Source organism: Lotus japonicus, chromosome 1 (genome assembly GCF_012489685.1).
Source record: "Lotus japonicus ecotype B-129 chromosome 1, LjGifu_v1.2".
Taxonomy (NCBI): Eukaryota; Viridiplantae; Streptophyta; class Magnoliopsida; order Fabales; family Fabaceae; genus Lotus; species Lotus japonicus.
The window spans coordinates 27526444-27545860 of NC_080041.1; the positions used below are offsets into that span (position 1 = coordinate 27526444).

The 19417-nt window shown below is 36.6% G+C and overlaps 1 protein-coding gene across 2 annotated transcripts; it reads right to left on the bottom strand.

Annotated features, from left to right (window-relative positions):
- Positions 1-10574: 10574 nt before the first annotated feature.
- On the bottom strand, positions 10575-13987 carry LOC130734313 (protein FAR1-RELATED SEQUENCE 5-like). Of its 2 annotated transcripts, none has more exons than XM_057586668.1 (4): positions 13705-13987; positions 13546-13612; positions 11062-13425; positions 10575-10967 (listed from the first exon to the last, which is right to left on the bottom strand). In XM_057586668.1, the coding sequence occupies exons 2-4, from the start codon at positions 13594-13596 to the stop codon at positions 10965-10967; spliced, it is 2418 nt and encodes an 805-aa protein (XP_057442651.1). In that variant the 5' UTR covers positions 13597-13612; positions 13705-13987; the 3' UTR covers positions 10575-10964. The 2 variants fall into 2 exon arrangements, with proteins under 2 accessions (XP_057442651.1, XP_057442650.1); XM_057586667.1 differs by having other exon boundaries at positions 11062-13434.
- Between the last annotated feature and the right edge of the window lie 5430 nt (positions 13988-19417).

Sequence of the window (19417 nt, forward strand, 5' to 3'; positions counted from 1 at the left end):
CTTAACTTCCTGCATTCCATGGAGTTATGGCAGTGCCTTTATGCTATTGTTTGGTTGTGTTTTTTGGAGGCTGACTGTTTCACTTGGATGAGGTCCCTAGTCTTGGGGCCCAATTCTTCCCTTTCTGTGGCCTAATTATTAGTTAAGCGTTTAGCGTCATTAGTTAAGTTGTCAAATTGTCTAGTTGTGTATCGGAATGTTACGATTCTACGTTTCTTAGTTCTCAAAATAAGTTAACTTGCTGATTTTGGTATTCCTTAAGACGCTGTTTTGCAATGCTGATGAGAAACTGTTTGTAAGACCCTCAATTTCTTAAATAAATTATTATGAAATAATTATAATATTATTACTATAATAGTATATAGATTTCTTGACCATTGCATGTGTGCCTATTTTTGTGAAATGATTAATGTCAATTGATTAATTGTCGTTAAGATTATGCAAATGTTCAAATGCATGATGTTTATAACTTTTTATGAATAATGTCATCATTGTTGATATTGTTGTTGACTTTGTTGTGGGTTAGACATTGAATAACAACATAGGATTTATTTCCGTAGTTAGTCATATCAGTAAAATGACAGAAATGAACATTTATTAGAAATAGACTTAGGTTAATTATTTAATTAACCTTATGAGTCATAAAAATAAAAATAAATTGAAATAATAATTAATAAATTTGTAAATATCGAGGTTAATGACTAGGAGAGAGAAAAATAGGGTAAAAGCTTAATGTATAAAACGCCGTATAAATCTAGGATAAATCTTTTGAAAATAGAGTAGTTGATGAAAAATTCAAGTAAAATTATGATGGGTCTGAAGTCCAAAATATTTATTTTATTAAAAAATAAATTATTTTCACAAATAAATTCGTAATTTATTTTTGAAAAAAAATGAATTTTGGATTTTTCTTATTTATTTTGATTATTTAGCATTTTTGGAGTTTTTGTTTGCTTTCGAGTGCAAGTAATTAACCTACCTTGATTCTAGGACTTTGGAGAGGCTTCTAGAACAGTGATAGACTTTAGGATACTGAATAGAATCAGTTTTGATTAAGTTCCATAATTAATTAATTAATTTAGTGTTTTTTTAAGATAATTTGATATAGTTATCAAGTAATTTCAAAGGGAAATAGAGTGGAGTTTGAACCTAGACCTAATAATGGACTAAAGGGAGTTTTTAAACATGAGATAACAACCCCTGAGGTTGTTTTGGTCGAGCTCCTTAGTAGGGGGAAGGTTGGTTAAACCTCTCCTATAAATAGAACCTCAGTAAGAAGCCAAAATCACACACCTCAGTAGATGCTTCCCCTACTAGAAAAACTCCACATTTCCATCAATCTCAGGTGCTCCCTCTTTCTTTCGTTGGCCAAAATCCCCTTCTGCCCTTGTTAGTTGATAGTACTTCTTCCAATCCCCAATTCTTCAAGGTCTTTCGTCTTATGCGCTATAACCTAAGGAAGTAAGGGTAACTTCTTATTTAGTTCGTCTTATGTGCTTAACGCCACATTTCTATCTATCTTCTCTTATTATCTATTACATCTTATACCCTATCTCCCTCCCCCTCAACCTCTTTCCATCTCATTTTGACGTGTGAAGCATAAATAATCCTTTTATCATAGGTTGAATCGGGCTGTTGAATTGCGGGACATTAATGCTATGTTTGGTTGGAGGGAGGGGAAAAGAAAGGGAAAGAAAACACGGAAATCGAGGAGTGAATTTGGACTAAGGTTTAATCCAAGTTCACTCCTCGATTTCCGTGTTTTCTTTCCCTTTCTTTTCTCCTCCCTCCAACCAAATGAAGCCTAAAAAAATGGGGGGAAAGTAGTGCATGCACTAACAATTTGAACAAATATTGGCTGTCAGTAACATTGTTCCCCCCCCCTCGTTTCCTGGTTTGAGTTGACGTATATCTAGTAATTATAGCTTTTATGTACTTTTCTCGATGACAGTGGCTAATGTCTGGAAAACCCCAATTAAAAGTTTACAATGCACAGAAGAGGACGTGGCTGAATATGGGCCAAGTTAATATAGTAATCACGTGGGTTTGTCCAGTGTTGATGTGAATAAGCTTTTCTATTAATATCACGATAGTCTATTCACCGTCTATTCCACGTAAACCCTAACACCATTTTTTGACTTGTTAGTGCCCACAATCGGAATACTGAAGAAATAAAGTTTCAAACAAACTGGGTGTTGAAGGTGGGATGCAGATTCGTCAGATTCCCCGGCCAATGAAAACGTTTGTTGTCTTCGTTGGTCGTGTATCGGGTGTTTATTTAACATGGCCTGAGTGTTATAATCAGGTCTGTGGTATCCGGGGTAGCATGTTTGTATCCTACGACTCCTTAGAAGAAGCTCAAGAGGGTTGGCATAGGTTCTCTGGTCAGGCAGTGCGAAACCAAAACGGATTGGAGAGATGGGGCTGGATCTGCTTTGGTGTTTTTGTAGTTGTTGCCATTATTGGTTTAATCTATGGTGTGCTCGTATGCGTACTCAGTGGGAGTTTTTTTTTTTTTAAATATCTAGAGGATTATTTAGGACAGTTTATTACATTTCAAATGTTTTGTTGTATGGTACGGTCCTTTATGCTGCAGTAATGTAATAGTTGAACATTCAGTTTACTACTGAAATGATGATGGGTTACCCATATTATCCATTTTATGCATTAAAATGGTGTTTCTAAATGTTGTTTCCATTCTGTAATCGATCATTTGATGCAGTGATACTATCATTGATTACAGCTTTATAAACTATATTGAGCAAATCGTAATTAAGGCTTTATAAAATAACAACTATAAAAATAAATTAATTAGGCTATTTGTGCCACGATTGAGAATTCCGTTGAACAAACCATTTGTAATATATTGAAAATCCATAATCCACATATTGACTTGATGTTTACTTTCTTCTTAAGCCTTTTTTAGTCCACATCTCCACACAAACTGAGGTGATTATTTTAAACAATAATGATAATGATAATGATAATGATATATATACACCTAATTTTGTATACATTGCATATTGCCTTCCATATACACCTAATTTATTTCTATCTCTCTCATTTTAACATCTATCTCTTATTTTACTTCTTTGAATTTGAGTAACAACCCCATTTGAACTTAGATGCGTAGTCTCATAGACACCTATTCTTTAGTAATATCAAATCAGAGTCATAGGTAGCGTAAAGTTATATTTAGCACTACTGAAACTGAAAAGGGTCTCATAGACACCGCTTTGCTTTGCATTGTTCGTAAATGAACGTTACACTGAAACTGAAAAGGGTCTAATACATTAATTTTTTCCTTCTGAAAATGTGCACTATAGACAATGGACTCTCGCGTGGATTCCCTGCGATTGTCGCTATCAACCATAGAGAAGGCCATAGCAAAGTTGGGCTTTGTTGCTACATCTCCTCGACACAGATACAATACTCGTCACCGACCAGCTCCTTCAATGGTTGTTGTTTGTGTTTTTCAAAGTTACTTTGGTAGGGTAATCGTATTCAAATCTGAATAACAATTCATATATTGACAAGTATTTGTTGCATGCATGATCTGCTGAAGGCATCAGACATTGTCAAGAAACTTTTTACAAGTCCATCTTCTCACAGCAAAATATTGGAGACCGAAATGATTGAACCCATGGTGACACCTAAGTCTGCTTTGAAAAAACGAAAAGGGGTTAAGGGAGGCAAGTCGCAAATTTCAGAGGACTTAGGTCATGAAACTTCACCGACAGATGCCATTGAATCTTCAGGAGGTTTCCTTCTCCCAAAGGTAAGCGAATAACATGAATATGCAAAATAGTTTTGTGGAAGTTAGGTATTCGAAGACTCTGATTTATTGTTCCTGTTGTGACAGATAATGAAAAGTGATTTTCCACCAACTGAAGGGATGTTCATGTTGCGTGCTGAAGTCATTTTAGTTGCTTATGTCTTTCACCCTGATCTAGACCCTGAGTATGTCTAAAGTTAGGAACCATGGCATTTGTTTATTTGTTAACTGGAAAACCATTTTCACAACAGTTTGGTGTAGGGAAATATTGGTTCGAGTGGGCAACACCAACGTCAAACGAGCTGATTTCAAGTGCCTCTGTCCTAAGAATGAAGTCACTGAAGAGGTAATGCTTGTCATATGAAAGTAACATCATATGGTTATTGATTATTTGAATCCAATATTAACTCATCATTCATACCCTGATTTAGATGATAACACTTTTGACAATGAAAATAGCACACGGGCAACATGAGCTTGAATACCCTTGTGTCTGGGCATTACCTCCATCGTTTGTGGTAAGCTTAGACTTTTATCCTTGTGCCTGTCCCTGAATAAATTCAATGGTGTTTAGTTTATAACCTGTGTACTGTACTGATTTCAGAAGGATGTGCTGAGGGGACTAACATTTGTGGAGCTTGCCAAAATATACTGCAGAGATTGGATGCCCACATTTGAGCGCCTTAAATATGTCAGTAAATTTAAATACTCATCCTATTGGACCTCACCTCACTTACAATAATAGGTTATTGACACCTATGTACATTAACTGAAGTTATTTTCTTCAATCCCTGTAAGGTCTATGTTCCAGTGTGTGATGAATACAGACGCTGGTTCCTCATCGTCATCTCACTGAAGGACAATATTGTCTACCTCTTAGACACAAATCTTTGGATTGCTGAAACAAACGAAAGAAAGGAGCTAGTTGCATCATTGGTACCATATACTATATTCAAGATTTTTGTTACCATATACTTGTTCTCGGGCTATATTTAATTCGTATAATAACAGCCCTGGCTTGATTGCAGTGTGCTTCAATATCAGAAGTAGTGAGAACACAATCATATCCTCCCTTCCTGCAACAATTCGCGCGCAACTTGTACAGCTGGGAGATTGAACTAGTAGGGGGTATTCCAAACTACCCTCAAAGGTGACAGAACACCAACACCTCATTATATGATTCCATGTATTAAGTAATCAGTATTATGCAATTAAACTCATAAGTAATACTCTTTCACTGTGTCAAACAGCCTTGACTCCGCTGTTTGGTTGCTTGGTTGGTTGCAAATGAAGCAGGATTTTCACTCTCGTCCATCATGGAATGTGAGTACTACACGAAAATATTTTATTTTGTTCTATTTTTCTTTGACAGAAGAAGTGTTAAAAATTTGCATGTTTACTTTTTGATTTTCGTTTAACCAGGACAATAAAGAATGGATCAAGATGGACACTGCTTTGTACCTACTTAAAGGATTCTATAACCCCAAGTTGTTGCAAGTTACCCAACAGAGTGAATCTCACTGGCGCCGTTGCATGAATGGCGAATTGTGAGGGTCAAATACAAGTGTAACTGTGTTCATGAATTATGACTTTCAAAAAAAGGCAACCTTTGTTCTGTATTAAAGCCCTTACAAGAAACGTTGTGACATTGAGTCTTAGTTTACGTGTTTCATTTTTTGTGCACCCTTGCAGGGTAACTGTACACCGTTGCAGTTTAATTGTTCCGTTTCATTGTAAGTGAACCCGAAATACTGTTTAGTTTCGAATTGGGCTGAGTTAATGGGAAGTATGTCAATCAAATTAAATGCGATGGAACATGATCTGCCTTTGGTGGGTATGAAACTGATCGAAGATTTATTTCAAGCCTCGAATTTCGTTCTTGATGATATCTAACATAGTGAAAAGTTTAGGTAGGTATGTGCTACCATGGTGTCTGCAGGACATTAAATGCATACTCCAAACATATCAATTCAACGCGTGTCCCAATGTGTTTCCTTCGCTTAGAATTAACTATGTTATTTATTGAGCCACCAACCTTTTTTCAACCACCGAAAAAATGGCCTTTATAACACTTGTGAAGGAGGGAATTGGTTTACTAGTATCAGAGATAGAATTGTTGTTCTTCATAACAATAGTATCGGAGATAGACTTGTGGTTCTTCATTGAAAGAGAGATGACGAGATGCTATGTTGTGTTCGAGGGGAGGAGGCCGGGGATTTATATGTCATGGATTGATTGTCACGCACAGGTGAACGGTTTTAAAGGATGTCTGTTCAAGGCATACGATACTTTGGAAGAAGCTGCAGCAGCTTTAGAATCCCACAAATCTGCACCTACTTCATCTTCCATAGGTGGGCGCTCCAAGGCCCCAGGTAAATCGCATGAGTATTCCAACGTAGATGGCCTAAATGATGGTATTTTCTTGACACTGACTTTCTACATGTTTAGATGACAATCCCTCTTTATATGTTTAACTTGTTCTTACTCTTCATAATCCAGAATTAGGCACCTGTTGTGAGGAATACTTAGATAGTGGCATAGTGCACAAAGAGAGCATGCAAGCCAGGTTGCGCTACGTATGCTTCACCATGAGGCAACTTGAGCCACAATATACACTTCATGACACTAATATCAGTAATGGACAAAAAATGTATCGATATAGAGTGGCGTTGTCATGTAAAATAATTGGCCGACCAACTGTTTCGTTGGGTAGATATGCAAAATCTGAGGACGATGCACGTGAAGATGCAGCAGTGTTATTAATACGTCGCATTCTATCATCTACCGGGAAAAAATTACTAGATTAAAATCAACGAAATGTTGACTTGTTAGAAAAACAATTACGACAAAGTATATTAAATAACTTTGACCTGTGCGTGGAAAATGCAGTTCTGGTTGAAGAACTTCGTAGTTTAAAGCCCAAACTTGATCTGTGATCATTGTTAGTTTTAATTTTTTTCAACTTGAGTCAAGTTTGAAATTGATATAAGTCACAAAAAGTCTTTTGTCTCATCTTATAGGACCCCAAAGGAAGAATGTACCAAGGAAGACCTACGTTGTCTTCGTGGGAAGGAAGCCGGGTATTTACCCCACTTGGACGGAATGTCAACAACAAGTTCATGGGTTTAGTCACTGTGTGTATCGCTCATATCCCTCTATGGACCTAGCGCACGAAGCATGGGTTGGTTGGTTACACAATGCGTAACAAGTTTCCTTCCAACCTTTGCATTTTAATGGTTGTTGTTCCTTTTTTTTACTAAGTGTATGCATATAATTAGATGTATTATGGGGTACCTAATATGAGTATTATCGAAACAACCCATGTTGCTATGTTTCACAATTACTTATTCAGTAATACTTTTTGTTCAACGTTACATGTTGCTATGTATATCATCAGTAAGGTTATTGCACTAATTACATAACCACTTTTACCCATAATATGGCGGTGGCTTATTTCAATAATATGGACATTAACGGTTAAAATTTGATCTAACACGGTCTCTTGTGGGTACCTTTCATGTGCCCTAAATTGGAAACAACCTTGAATCATAGTTGGACTAGTTGGGCCACTAAATGACAGTTAATCCTAGTTTTGAAAAAGTGGTCCATGGGATGGGGCAGTGACGGCTCCGTAACATGTATACTAACTTTATGGGAAGTAGTGTAACAAAAAAATAGTAAGAAACCCCACCAAGCAAATTGAGTTTCAATGAATAGCTCCCCCATTTCAAAAATTATATGCCAGGAAAACCATCTCTCAGCCATGGATTGCGAAGACGGTGCCGCTACTAAGGGTGAGACGGGATATAAGCAGGTTTGTCCTATTTGTTGTTTCTTTTTCCATACCGAGCATTTATGCGTCTTTATTTTTTGTTTGGGTCTAACCATGTATCACACACTAGACATTGCAGAATTGCATTAATCATGTCGGGATTGAGACTATCTTGCGGGAAATGTCAGACAAACTATGTGTAAGATCCGCTTTTGAACCACTTGAATAGGGTTTTGGTTTACAAAAAACTGAGGTAACAATGTTGAAATACCCTGATGGTCTATTTGTCTGCACAGAAAATCGCCACGCAGCTTGAAGAAGGTGAAAAACGCACTAATGTGCTCATAGGAAAGTTAACTAGTGTGCAAGAAATGCTGATACTCCAATATCAGGTAATAAAAATTACAAGACGGTTGTCAAAATAGATTTTTCATGTAACCCATTAACCCATTATTCTACTATTAAGGGTATGTCTCTCAAAATGGATGACCTGGAGACGAGGTACAAATTAATGGCGAGTAAAATTGGCTCCTGGTATGGTGGGGGTGAGGAGACGCAAGACAGGAACGACCAATATGATACCCACAACGTGAGTTACAATTCCTCGGGGAACTTCATTCCGACACCATCAAAGATCGATTTTCGTGATCACACGACAAATGTGTCAAGCAGGCAAAATGCTGAATTTCAATCTCCGGGATCATGTACTGAGGACTACAATAATAAAGTTGTAGACGAAACCGATGACGACGATGAAGAAGAACAAGTTGACCCTAGTGTGGAGTGGTATAACTGGTATAAAACTCTATCAAACTACGACGAACCACCAAAACAAGTCATGTCTCAAGGAACAACATTATTCATTAGAGATACCTTGAAGGGCTTAGGATCACAGGAAACCCAGGACCACCAAGGTTCCAGTGGGATGCCCCCCCTCAAAAAAAAGGTGAGCATGTAGAACAATAATCTCATTCTGTTTCTAATAATATATAGGTATAATTTGGTTGCACAATCTTGCATGCCCCCCTTAATCTTGATCACCATCACAGGGTCCGGGTCCGCAAGGTCCAGTTGTTTCCAGAACATTGCCATTTTCAGTACCTACAAAACGACAGAAGACTGATCAAGTATTGAAGGCTACCAATCCTAACCCAAGAGCCAGTACCTCAAGGTTGGCTTCTGCACTACCTATCACCACGCCAGGTGTTGTGAATAACACCCATTTTGCAAACCTTCCAGCAACAAATGGTGGCAAAGTAAGAGTACCTTTATCATTCTACATGTGCATAATTTACATACTTGTATACTGAATTGGATTTCATCAAGATGTTGATCAATTTATTGTTCTCACACAGTTGATAAGGACCAAGTTCAAACCAACCAAACAAATGAACCTTTCATCCAAGCAGGTACACCTAGCTGCGTATGTATTCCATCGGCAAACTGATGAAAGGTAATTCATCAGTCCAATAAAACCCAAACCCAAAACTGAAAATGTTACGTTTCTAAGGCTAACCACTTACCTTATTGTTGCTTAGTGAAGTAATATTCAAAGTAGGAAACACAACTGCAACAGTTAGCGATTTCGACTGCTTGAAACCACACACCAATGTTACATCACAGGTATAGTTTATCCCATTATTTATTTGCATTTCTGTGATTTTTAATTCCCATAGACGTAAATTAATGCTAGGCTGATATCACTAGATGATAAACTTGATGGCTGCCAAAATTACATGGATACAACTCAATACAAGGCCTCAGACAGTTTGGAGTTTGCCTTTAGAGTTTTCGGTGAGTAATTTCAACAATTGGTAATTAAATACATGATTGAGCTCGGTTAAGTCAATCATCGGCATTTGACACATTTCTTTTCAACATGCGAATAGGAAAGTATTAAAAGGGGTGATCAAATAGACTATGTTGTGCAGACTTTCATGAATAATTGGCTACACCCTTATCAAGCACTAAAATACGTGAGATAGCATTATGCCTTATCTGTGTATTTGTATATGATATTTTAATTAAACATTAGTTTAATTGTCTATTGGAAAATTGCAGATATACATCCCGATGGACGACGGATGTGGACACTTCTATTTGATGGTTATTGCAATAGATGAACATCAAGTTTACCACTTTGACTCTGATTTCAGTGAAAAATCAATGCGAATTAAACATTTGCACATGGATAAAACAGTAAGACACCTGAAAAACCTTTACCCTTTTTATTCAATAACACATGTTGCATACCATTTTTTACCATTATCTTGTTTTCCTTAGTGCCTGGGCATCGCTAAACTGTTCACTATGGACCATTTTAAGAGTATGATATGCCATGGAATGGTTGATGCCAACACATGGCAAGTTGTTCAAGTCCAACCTCCCATTGATCTCCTGCAACATAGTAGATACAACTCACCCATATGGGTTGTTGACTGGATCAGTATGGGTCCATCCTTCCAACCAAACGTTCAATCAAGGGTATGTTGGTTTTTGCCTACTAAATTGTTAACAACTTTAACTCAACCAATACATTGCCTCTATTCTGTGACAGTTGAGCGAGGAAGAACCACTTAGGATGAAGGTTGCAATGGATTTAATCGCTGGTCAACACAATGAGGTTTGGCCACAGCTTGAAGCAAAGGTGGAGTGTTTCTGGGAAAAGATTAAGCCAAGTTAGGCCCAGCAATGAACAAGAGTAACCCATGACACCAATATCAGGACGTCTATTTAAATGGGCAACATGTTTTTTATATTTAATTTAATGCCTGTGAACATGTTTAACTAAAGGCTCGAGGCTCTCTGTAATGGAATTTCAAGTACTTCTAGCTTCGACCTCAAGCCATAGTATATCTAAACACATTTTACTTTGAAGGGTCAGCAGTGTCAGCAGTACAACGTATCTATTTTGTAATTTTGTGTTAATTCAGTACAACTCAGTTGCAGTTAGCTAGTAAAATATTTAAACCACTACAGTGAAGGTGCATCACTATAATTGCAATTGCAAGGTAGCGCATCATTCAATTATTAGTCTGCAATGTACAAATTTGTCGTATAAAATTGTGAACCACATTCATGTGTCCTAATTACTGGTGTTTAACCCTGGTTGTAAATAATCAGAGGACATAATTCGTCATACAATAACTCATCCTAATCATCATCAGAAAAACTATATAAACTTCTTACACAGCCTTGCAATAAATCATCACAAACATTAAATAAACTTCTAACCAAAGTTAATAATATTTAAACATATATAACCCATCATGTCTGCACAAGCCACCATTAAACAGCCTTGCAATATCATACATGTACCATACACAAAGATTTCAGCCCACACTTCAATCTTCCCTCCAAAACTTCTCTTGTCAGGCATCAGTGTCCAACGTCCACGCACCATACACAATTCACACCTCACTGACAAATCAAAATAAGCTTTAGTCATAAGTTGAAAAAGAATTCACATCAAAACACTAATTAATTAAGTATACCACAAAACTAAAAAACTTACATCGTCAACATTGAGGTCTTCTGCACTAAACAGGTCATATTCAGATTCACTACTTCCCATGTGGACCAAGGATTCACCACCTGTTGTAAGGAATGTGCACGTAAGCTTGTTATGACCTGGTTGCTTACACAAAGAACAATTCAATACACGTTTGGCTCTCACTCCCGAAGACGATGCACCCTTTCCACCACGCGCCTTTGACCTGATACGCACAGGATCCCTTACCATAGCAAAATCATTTTTGTTGTTTGATACATCCCCTATTTGACAAGATCTCTTTGCTCGACCCAACTCAATTTGCTGATTAGCAATATTCCTTGCATTATTGAAATCTTCAAGGGTATCCGAATTTAGTTCACTCAAAACTCTGTATAAATCCATCAGAGCTCCACAGCGGGCACTTTTCTGTGAGTCCCAGATGTGACCCGCAACACCCTTTGCACTGTACACACCATCCTTTGCACCTTTTGTCCATCTTTTCATTATAAGGCACCCTGGCAACTCTTCAACCTTCAAATGGTGTAAAACAGCAAGTATATGCTCACATGGTAACCCACGTGACTCCATTTTCATACATGAACATTTGTAGTCACTTGGTTCTGCATAAACTGAAACATGCCACTCCTTAACCCCTGAAATTAGCTTCGCAACAGTATAAATAGTGCATGTTAATGCCTCATGGCATTGTAACACCTTCAGCATAGTAGCCTGTTTAATAACACTGACATACAACAGGTAAATAGCATTAGTAAAATGTTTCCCACCTGACATCTCAAGCGCTTCCATCTTAGTTTGTGGAACCGGATTCCCATCTATGGAATGAAAATCATCTGAAACTTCTCTAAAACGCATATGCTTCAAACAGTGGTGGTACTGTACTAAGAAATCAGTCAAGTTCTGACGCGAATGGACAAATTTTCCAAGTTCAGAATGCAACCCCTCACATCTAGAGGTAGTCCGGAATCCAGCAAAGAATTTACCTCGCAAGTGAGCCGAGGCCCACTTCTTCCTAGTATCATACAAGCCTTTAACCCATTTGTTGTTTTGCAATCCAAACTTTGCAACCATTTCATCCCATTTTTTTTGAAATTTCCCTATGTCATAGTCACCAAACATGCACCACCTGAAAGCTTGAGTAAACAGCGGGTTTCCAATATTAGTATTCGCATTACAGAGGAGATGCCAAGCACACAATCTATGATGTGCATTAGGAAACACCCTTTGAATTGCATTTTTCATCACTACTGCACCATCTGTTATAACAGCTTTTGGATGTTTACCATCCATTGCCCTCAGGAAATGCTCCAACAGCCACACATAAGTTTCTTCCGTTTCATTAGCAACAACAGCAGTAGCAAAGATGGTTGTCCTGTTATGGTTGTTTACTCCAGAGAAAATCACTACAGGCAACAAATACTTATTCTTTGAATAGGTTGCATCAAAGGCTAGCACATCACCGTAAACCTTGTAACTCAAACGACTAATGCCATCGCACCAAAATAGATGTTGAAGTCTTCGATCATTATCTATTGTGCGCTCCCAATACATCTCGCTATCATTAGAACTCAATTTACCAATGAACTGAATTGATGAAGAAGCATCACTGTTTTGCATTTGTCTTTGCTTCCCAATTTGGTTATATACAGATCTTTTTGTGAAAGGAACATTCTCAAAGCCTCCACATTGAGTTGCAAAAGCACGCCACATGTGAGGGACACCCATGCCAATATCCTTCATTCCATTAAGCTGAACTATGTCGCTCAAACTAAGCTTTCTATGTGGAGCTTGCAATCCGCAATCAACATCATCAAATAAGTCATGATTATGATCGTTGGTAAACCAGGTGCAATACCAGCGAGTGGTTGTTATATCAACATGTACCCGAAACATAGCTTTACACCCACATCTTGTGTCTCTCCTCGGGGTGCGCTTTCGTTGTTCAGAAGATAGCCCTCTGTCTTCTCTCTTGCCATTCTTGTTGCAAACAAATTCCTGTTGCAGTATTTCGCTTGTCTTCCTACTTCTTATTACGTTATATCTTCTAACACAGAAACCTTTAGCACGAGCAAAATGGGCATAAAACATGTATGCAACCTCCAAGCTCTGAAAATCGTATCTTCCAACTTGAACTGGGATAAAAGTCTTCATGTCAATGGCACAAATGTCAGCAACACAATTGACCTCTACTGTATCCATTGTATTCTCATTACCACGTGGAGCACCCGTTTGTTCAGAGCTACTAAGTTCATCGCTAAAAAAATTCAGCTCATCAACAGCATCATCAGCATTAGAAGCCTTATCTACATACTCAATTTCTATTTCAGCTTCAGCTTCAGCTTCATTTTCATCAAAAAAGGACAACTCCTGTAGAACCTTCCAAAGAAGACAAAATTAAAAATTAATTCCTAAATTCTTTACGACCTAGAACACTCTATGATATTCCGCTAAACGGGTTTTTTTTTCGAATATATGTATTCCACATACCTCATCTCCGACCGAAGCATCGTAGCAAACCGAGTCCCCGAAATACTCCATCTTCGTTCCTGTGTTCCTACAATATAAAATGTCCATTATGGTTCCAGTCACACTAAATTTTATACACAGTTGCTGTTTAGAAACGAACAAAACGAAAGTACTGTATACCTGTGTTCGCGTGTACACGAATCGTCACCTAACCGAACTTAGATGCCCACAAAATCGTTAGGGTTTGGACAATGTTTCCAGTGTTGACAAGGATGTTACAATTTCAAAATTGCAACAACAACTACAACAAGTAGGACTACATAAAGATTCCCCTCTCGTGATTCATTCAAAATCGAAGGAATTAAGCAAAGGGACCCTCTACAAATCGCCGTCCTCGCCGTCGGAGAAGGGACATTTGCAATCTGAAAAACCCCCTTTTACGAACGAAGATATAATTTGGGCGACTATATTAAAGGATGAGTAAAGGGGTATTACTAGACTGAAGGACAGTAATGGTATTTGCACCTTATTTTACAGATTTCTTTTTTAATTTTTAAACAAGATTCGCACTTGTAGCGTGCAAGACATTCGGTGAACATGCACCCTAGAAGCCACCCTACAATTTGCTAAATGCGGTTTGTAAACAGAGTGGTGACATTATGCGTGTGAGTGACACCGGTAGATTTTTCCAATAAGTATAGTTGAAGAGACTATTACCAAACATAAAGTATGAGAGAGGGGAGCGTTTGGTCGCTGCTAGATGGCAGATTCCTCACTACCAAGTACAATCAGTTCCATGTGTAAGCTAGTCCCAACACAGAAGATTCCTGGGAATGTTCCCATGGATGACAAACTATTTTGGGTATGCACAAATAAAGAAGTCATTATATAACTAAAATAACTATATAAGTAAAGATACCTCACTTATATCCCTATTTTATTCCTTTCTTTCGCGGTCACAAGCAACACTTTTTTTGTTTTATCTGTTGTGGACTTGTGGTTATATAATTCCTTATAAACCAGGATCGTCAGCACCCAGTGCTCCAATCAACATTCATTCAGAATTGACAAAGGTCTACAACATTCTTTCCATACAAAATGTCACTGAAAGACAAGTGGTCTAATCAATCTTAGTCATAACACTATGATTAGGCAGATATATAAAGATTAATTAAGCTGTTGCATAATTAAAAAATATGCAGGCTGTTACTCAATTATAAGGCTCTATGATATTATTCTTATTCCTAAACATTAACAATTAAATGAAAAAAAAATCTTAATATAATATAACTTCTTACTAATTTATACTCCCTCCGTTCCTAATCTTTTGTTGTTTTAACTTTTGATCTAAATTATAAAACTTTTGTTGTTTTACAAACCCAATACATTTTTTCCCAATTTATTTCATATATACAATCATTTAATACTATATCTCTCACCTACCCCCTCTTATTTTCACCAATCAAAATCATAACAAATTTCTTAACTAATAAGTATCATTCTCTCTCTTCACTCTAACTCGATCAACATTAAATAGGAGTGTTTATGTCAACAAATATATCAATGATTGCACTCTTAAACAATGCGCATAACCTTAAACAACAAAAGATTAGGAACGGAGGGAGTAACTAAGAAATAGTTAGCTACAGATAATATTCAATATGACATATATAGTTAATTAATTGGTTTAACTATGAATTGCTTATCAATTAGCTACAATATGAACTGCAAATGTTTGTAGCTATTTTACAGTTACTAGGTATTCCATCTTCACTATACTACGTACATTTCTTGTGATGTTGGGCAAATTTGTGACATTTATAGTACATGTAAGTTTATAAGTTAAGTTTGTTATACATGGCTTAAAACTTAAGAAGACTCTTTTCCCCCGTTTTATACATGAAAGTTTCAAGTGATTGATTAAGTCTCCAATCAGGGGCGGATCCAGGGGCGGATCCAGACCTTATATATCAGTGTGGCTAAACATAAAAGAAATTATAGACTAAAATATATTAAAAAAGAGAAATATTATAGATAAAACCATGAGAGAAAGTTTCTCATGGAAATAGTTGAGTTTTCGGTCCAAGAAGGACTAAGCTTATAACAAAATATAACAAAAGAAACAAAATGAAAATTAGGCATAAAACAGTACTGTAGAGAAACAGGAATAATAAAACATGGAAAATACAATAGGAAGACAACAATTTATACTACACTACTAATAGAGGAGGCCAAAAAATTGGGGGTGCATGTGAAATCCGCAGCAGCACATAGCAGGTTACCAGTGGCGGAACTAGAAAAAATAATATGAGGGGGCATTTTAATCATAAATTAAATTTTTTAATTAGCAATATATATATATATACATGCACACAATATAATAATTAAACTAATTCATATACTTATTCAAAGTTTTATTTCTCGGGTTATTTTTAAATATAATTAATTTTATTTATTTATTTTCAAAAGTGTTTTTATTAAAAAGAAATTACTCTTAATTATTATTTTTTTGAGAGAAATTTAAATATTGATGTTATCCTCTAATTAAGACTATTAGCTTTCCTCTTGGAATAATAAAAAATATTCTAAGATCATTACATTTTCAACACTCATTTTTATATGTAAAGGAAAAGAAATTATTATGATTGTTTTGATACTTGCACTAATTAATTAATAGTATATAAGTTACTAAGACATAATAAGTAAAATAATAGAATTTAATGGGTATACACTGTCAGTGTAAACTTTGTTTACACAGTCGCCCAATTGAATTCCGCCACATCAGCAAATATATTCTTGTTTTAATTAAAATTTAAGATGAAAGATATTATTTCACTTATATGGCATGTTGTGATTGGTTGTCAGTGTAATGCATATCCATTAAACTCAAAATAATATACATGAAATCTTGCAAAATATAAACTAAAAAAAGAGGTCACTGGGATTGAACCCAGGACACGCTGACAAAAATGGAATCGAAATTCCACTAGAGCAAGACCATTTCTTTGACATTATATTCACCATTGTATATACTCTTGTTAGTAAAACATAAAAACAGGTGTGGCCTGCCTTAGAGTGGGTCCGCCCTGTCTCCAATTGCTTAAGTTTTAGCTTTGGTTACTCCTAGAGAAATTTTGAATGATACTTTACTCAAGAACCAATTATTGATAATCAAGAACAGATTATTTTTGGGACAGTAGTAACTAGGATCAAGATCTTCTCACTAAAAGGAAAGCGGAACCAACGCTAATGATGCAAAAATTGATATTATAGCCCATTTAATGTTGGCTTAGCGTCGGCGTTAAGGTTGACGGTAAAAGGCTTGAAACTAACATTTTATGTATGCATCTAGGCCTACGCTACAATTAAGTGTTAGTCAAGTCGACTTTAAGCTGATGCAACACACCAGTGATCATGGCTGACACTAAATCATAAATATTTGCGTAGGTCGTATCAAACGTGAATATATTACAATTGTTAGTGTCGGCTAACTTTTTTATTATTTTCAAACACAACATCACCAAATTCATGTTTGGATTCGTATTTATCAAATTCCAATTCTTGTTTGCTTTTCAATTGCTTATCGAGCTGAATAGTTTGATCATTGAAATGTAGTTCTTTCGCTTGATCAATTTGATTTTTCTATATTCTCTTCCCCCATTTTCCGTTTCTCATACGGGGAATGAGGACATAAAATAGGGAGCTCACAGTGATAACCAACATGACTGAATGCAAAGCACACAATGATGATGCATGATACTTGTGGGAAAATCAAGAAGTTATATACACACACACTTCAATATAAAAACTATTCAGCTTGAGAAGCAACTAAAAAGCAAACAAAAGATGAAATATGATAATTGTCAACCCCGACATAAATTTAGCGATGTTATTGTGAAAATAATTCTAAAATATCTATAAAAATCAGAAGACATTTTAAAAAATTAACAACAATAACAGTCATAATATTTTATTAGTAAATTTAATTATCTTATTACAATTATTCTTTTCTTCCATCACATGATCCAATACGCTCATCTATTTTTACAATTTTTACTTTAAGCTTATTGCTTATAAAAAAAAATTAAGCTTATGAAATTTTTTTCGATAATCCGTTTCCCAAGAGGAGAAACAATTTCTTCTGCTCGTTTTGATCCTTGTTTGTCTCTTGCCACTCCCCCGACAATAGTTACTTTTTAGGGTCGTCCATGACTCCAATTAATCCAAGGTATTTATTCTTAGTTTCTTTCATGAGATCTAAGCTACTAGCAACCAAAGTGTAAAATAGAGATTGATCATACCCCATTATCTAACTTTTTATTGATAGCCACAACATAGTCAAATAAAACTCATATAATCTCTTAAGCAAAATAAAAGTCACAAATGAAATGAACATACCATCTAAGTTTGTAGGGAGTATTGCAGGACTGAAAGTGGTGGAAGTGGCATGACACCAAAAGTAAGGAGGCGGCAAGACAGTGGGATCAGGTTGTTGAGCAAGGACAAAGGTAGATCTGGTGGTGTCGCTAGAGTGAGGAGGAAGAGGTCCAAGCCAAGTGAGTAGGTGCAGGTGATGGTGAGGGTGGAAGAGGATAAGTAAGTCGAGGGAAAAGGTGAGGGCAATATCACCAGAGAGAAGAGGAAGAGGACGAGAGAGGGGATAAGGGTGGTGGACGAGGAAGAAGAGGTCGTGGGTGAAGGTGAGGGCGACATCATGAAAGGGAGGATGAAAAGGTTGAGGGAGAGGGTGGCAAAGGATGAGGCATGAGGGAAAGGGAGAAGGTGACGAAGGAGGAGGTTAAGTACGAGGTGGGGGTCAGAGAGGTCTTGCTAGAGCGAGGAGGAAGAGGCTGACGGTGAGGGCAGCAATGGGAGAAAATGCATTAAGAGTTTGAGGAATGAGGGAAGGAATGGGATTATAAGGAAGATGTGGCTGAGATATCAATGAAAATTACTGTAAACCTCGGGCTCTATAAAATGGGTCGTACCTTGTCACATAACGTTGTCACAATCGATGCTAAGTTGACCAGTGAATGTAGCTTCAGCCCCGCACCATCGCTAATTGTCTGAGGGTGGAGTTACGTTGGTCGGTAGCTTTAGCGCCATCTATCACGCCGATGCTGAAATTTAGTGTTTTTTTTTTTACGATTTGCAATGGCTTTGTGTTGGTTGAGCAGGCACTAACGAGTCATAACTAGAGCCGGTGTTGAGGCTGACACTAATTTTGTACGTTAAAAAAAAATCGTGTAGTGTTTGTCCCCAACATCAATGATGTCTCATTTTCTATTCTATAAACAAAATTCCTCAATTTTATATCTAAAACACCTTTTTTAAAGCAAGTGTTTTCATTAAAATTGATACTTGAGAAACATCCCTTCTCAATGGAAAAGCCCAATAAAACATACTATCTATATACTTTATAAAAGAAAATCGTTATCCACTATTTTATAACAGATGTCACTCTAAGAATTACTCTCCTCAAACTCATCTCTCTGGCTGACAAGTGTCACTGCCAGACAGCATTTCACACATTTAATTCACACATTAATACACTCATTTAATAATTTCCGGCGCAAACAATAAAAGATGGAATAAATTCCAGCGCAAACAAATTCAGGAAATTAAAACGTCAGATTGGAAAATTGCGCTGGAACATGGAAAATTAGTATTAAATACTTGATTTCACTAAAGTTACGTTACTATTGTTTTGCCAATCAGGATTCCACGTTTTGAAATGAAACCAAGTGAGATCAATCTGGAATTGGTTAAGAATCAGATTGGAAAATTGCGCTGGAACATGGAAAATTAGTATTAAATGCTTGACTTTAATAAAATTACGTTACTATTGTTTTGCTGCTTGACATTTTTTCAATCATAATTTCATAATTCCATT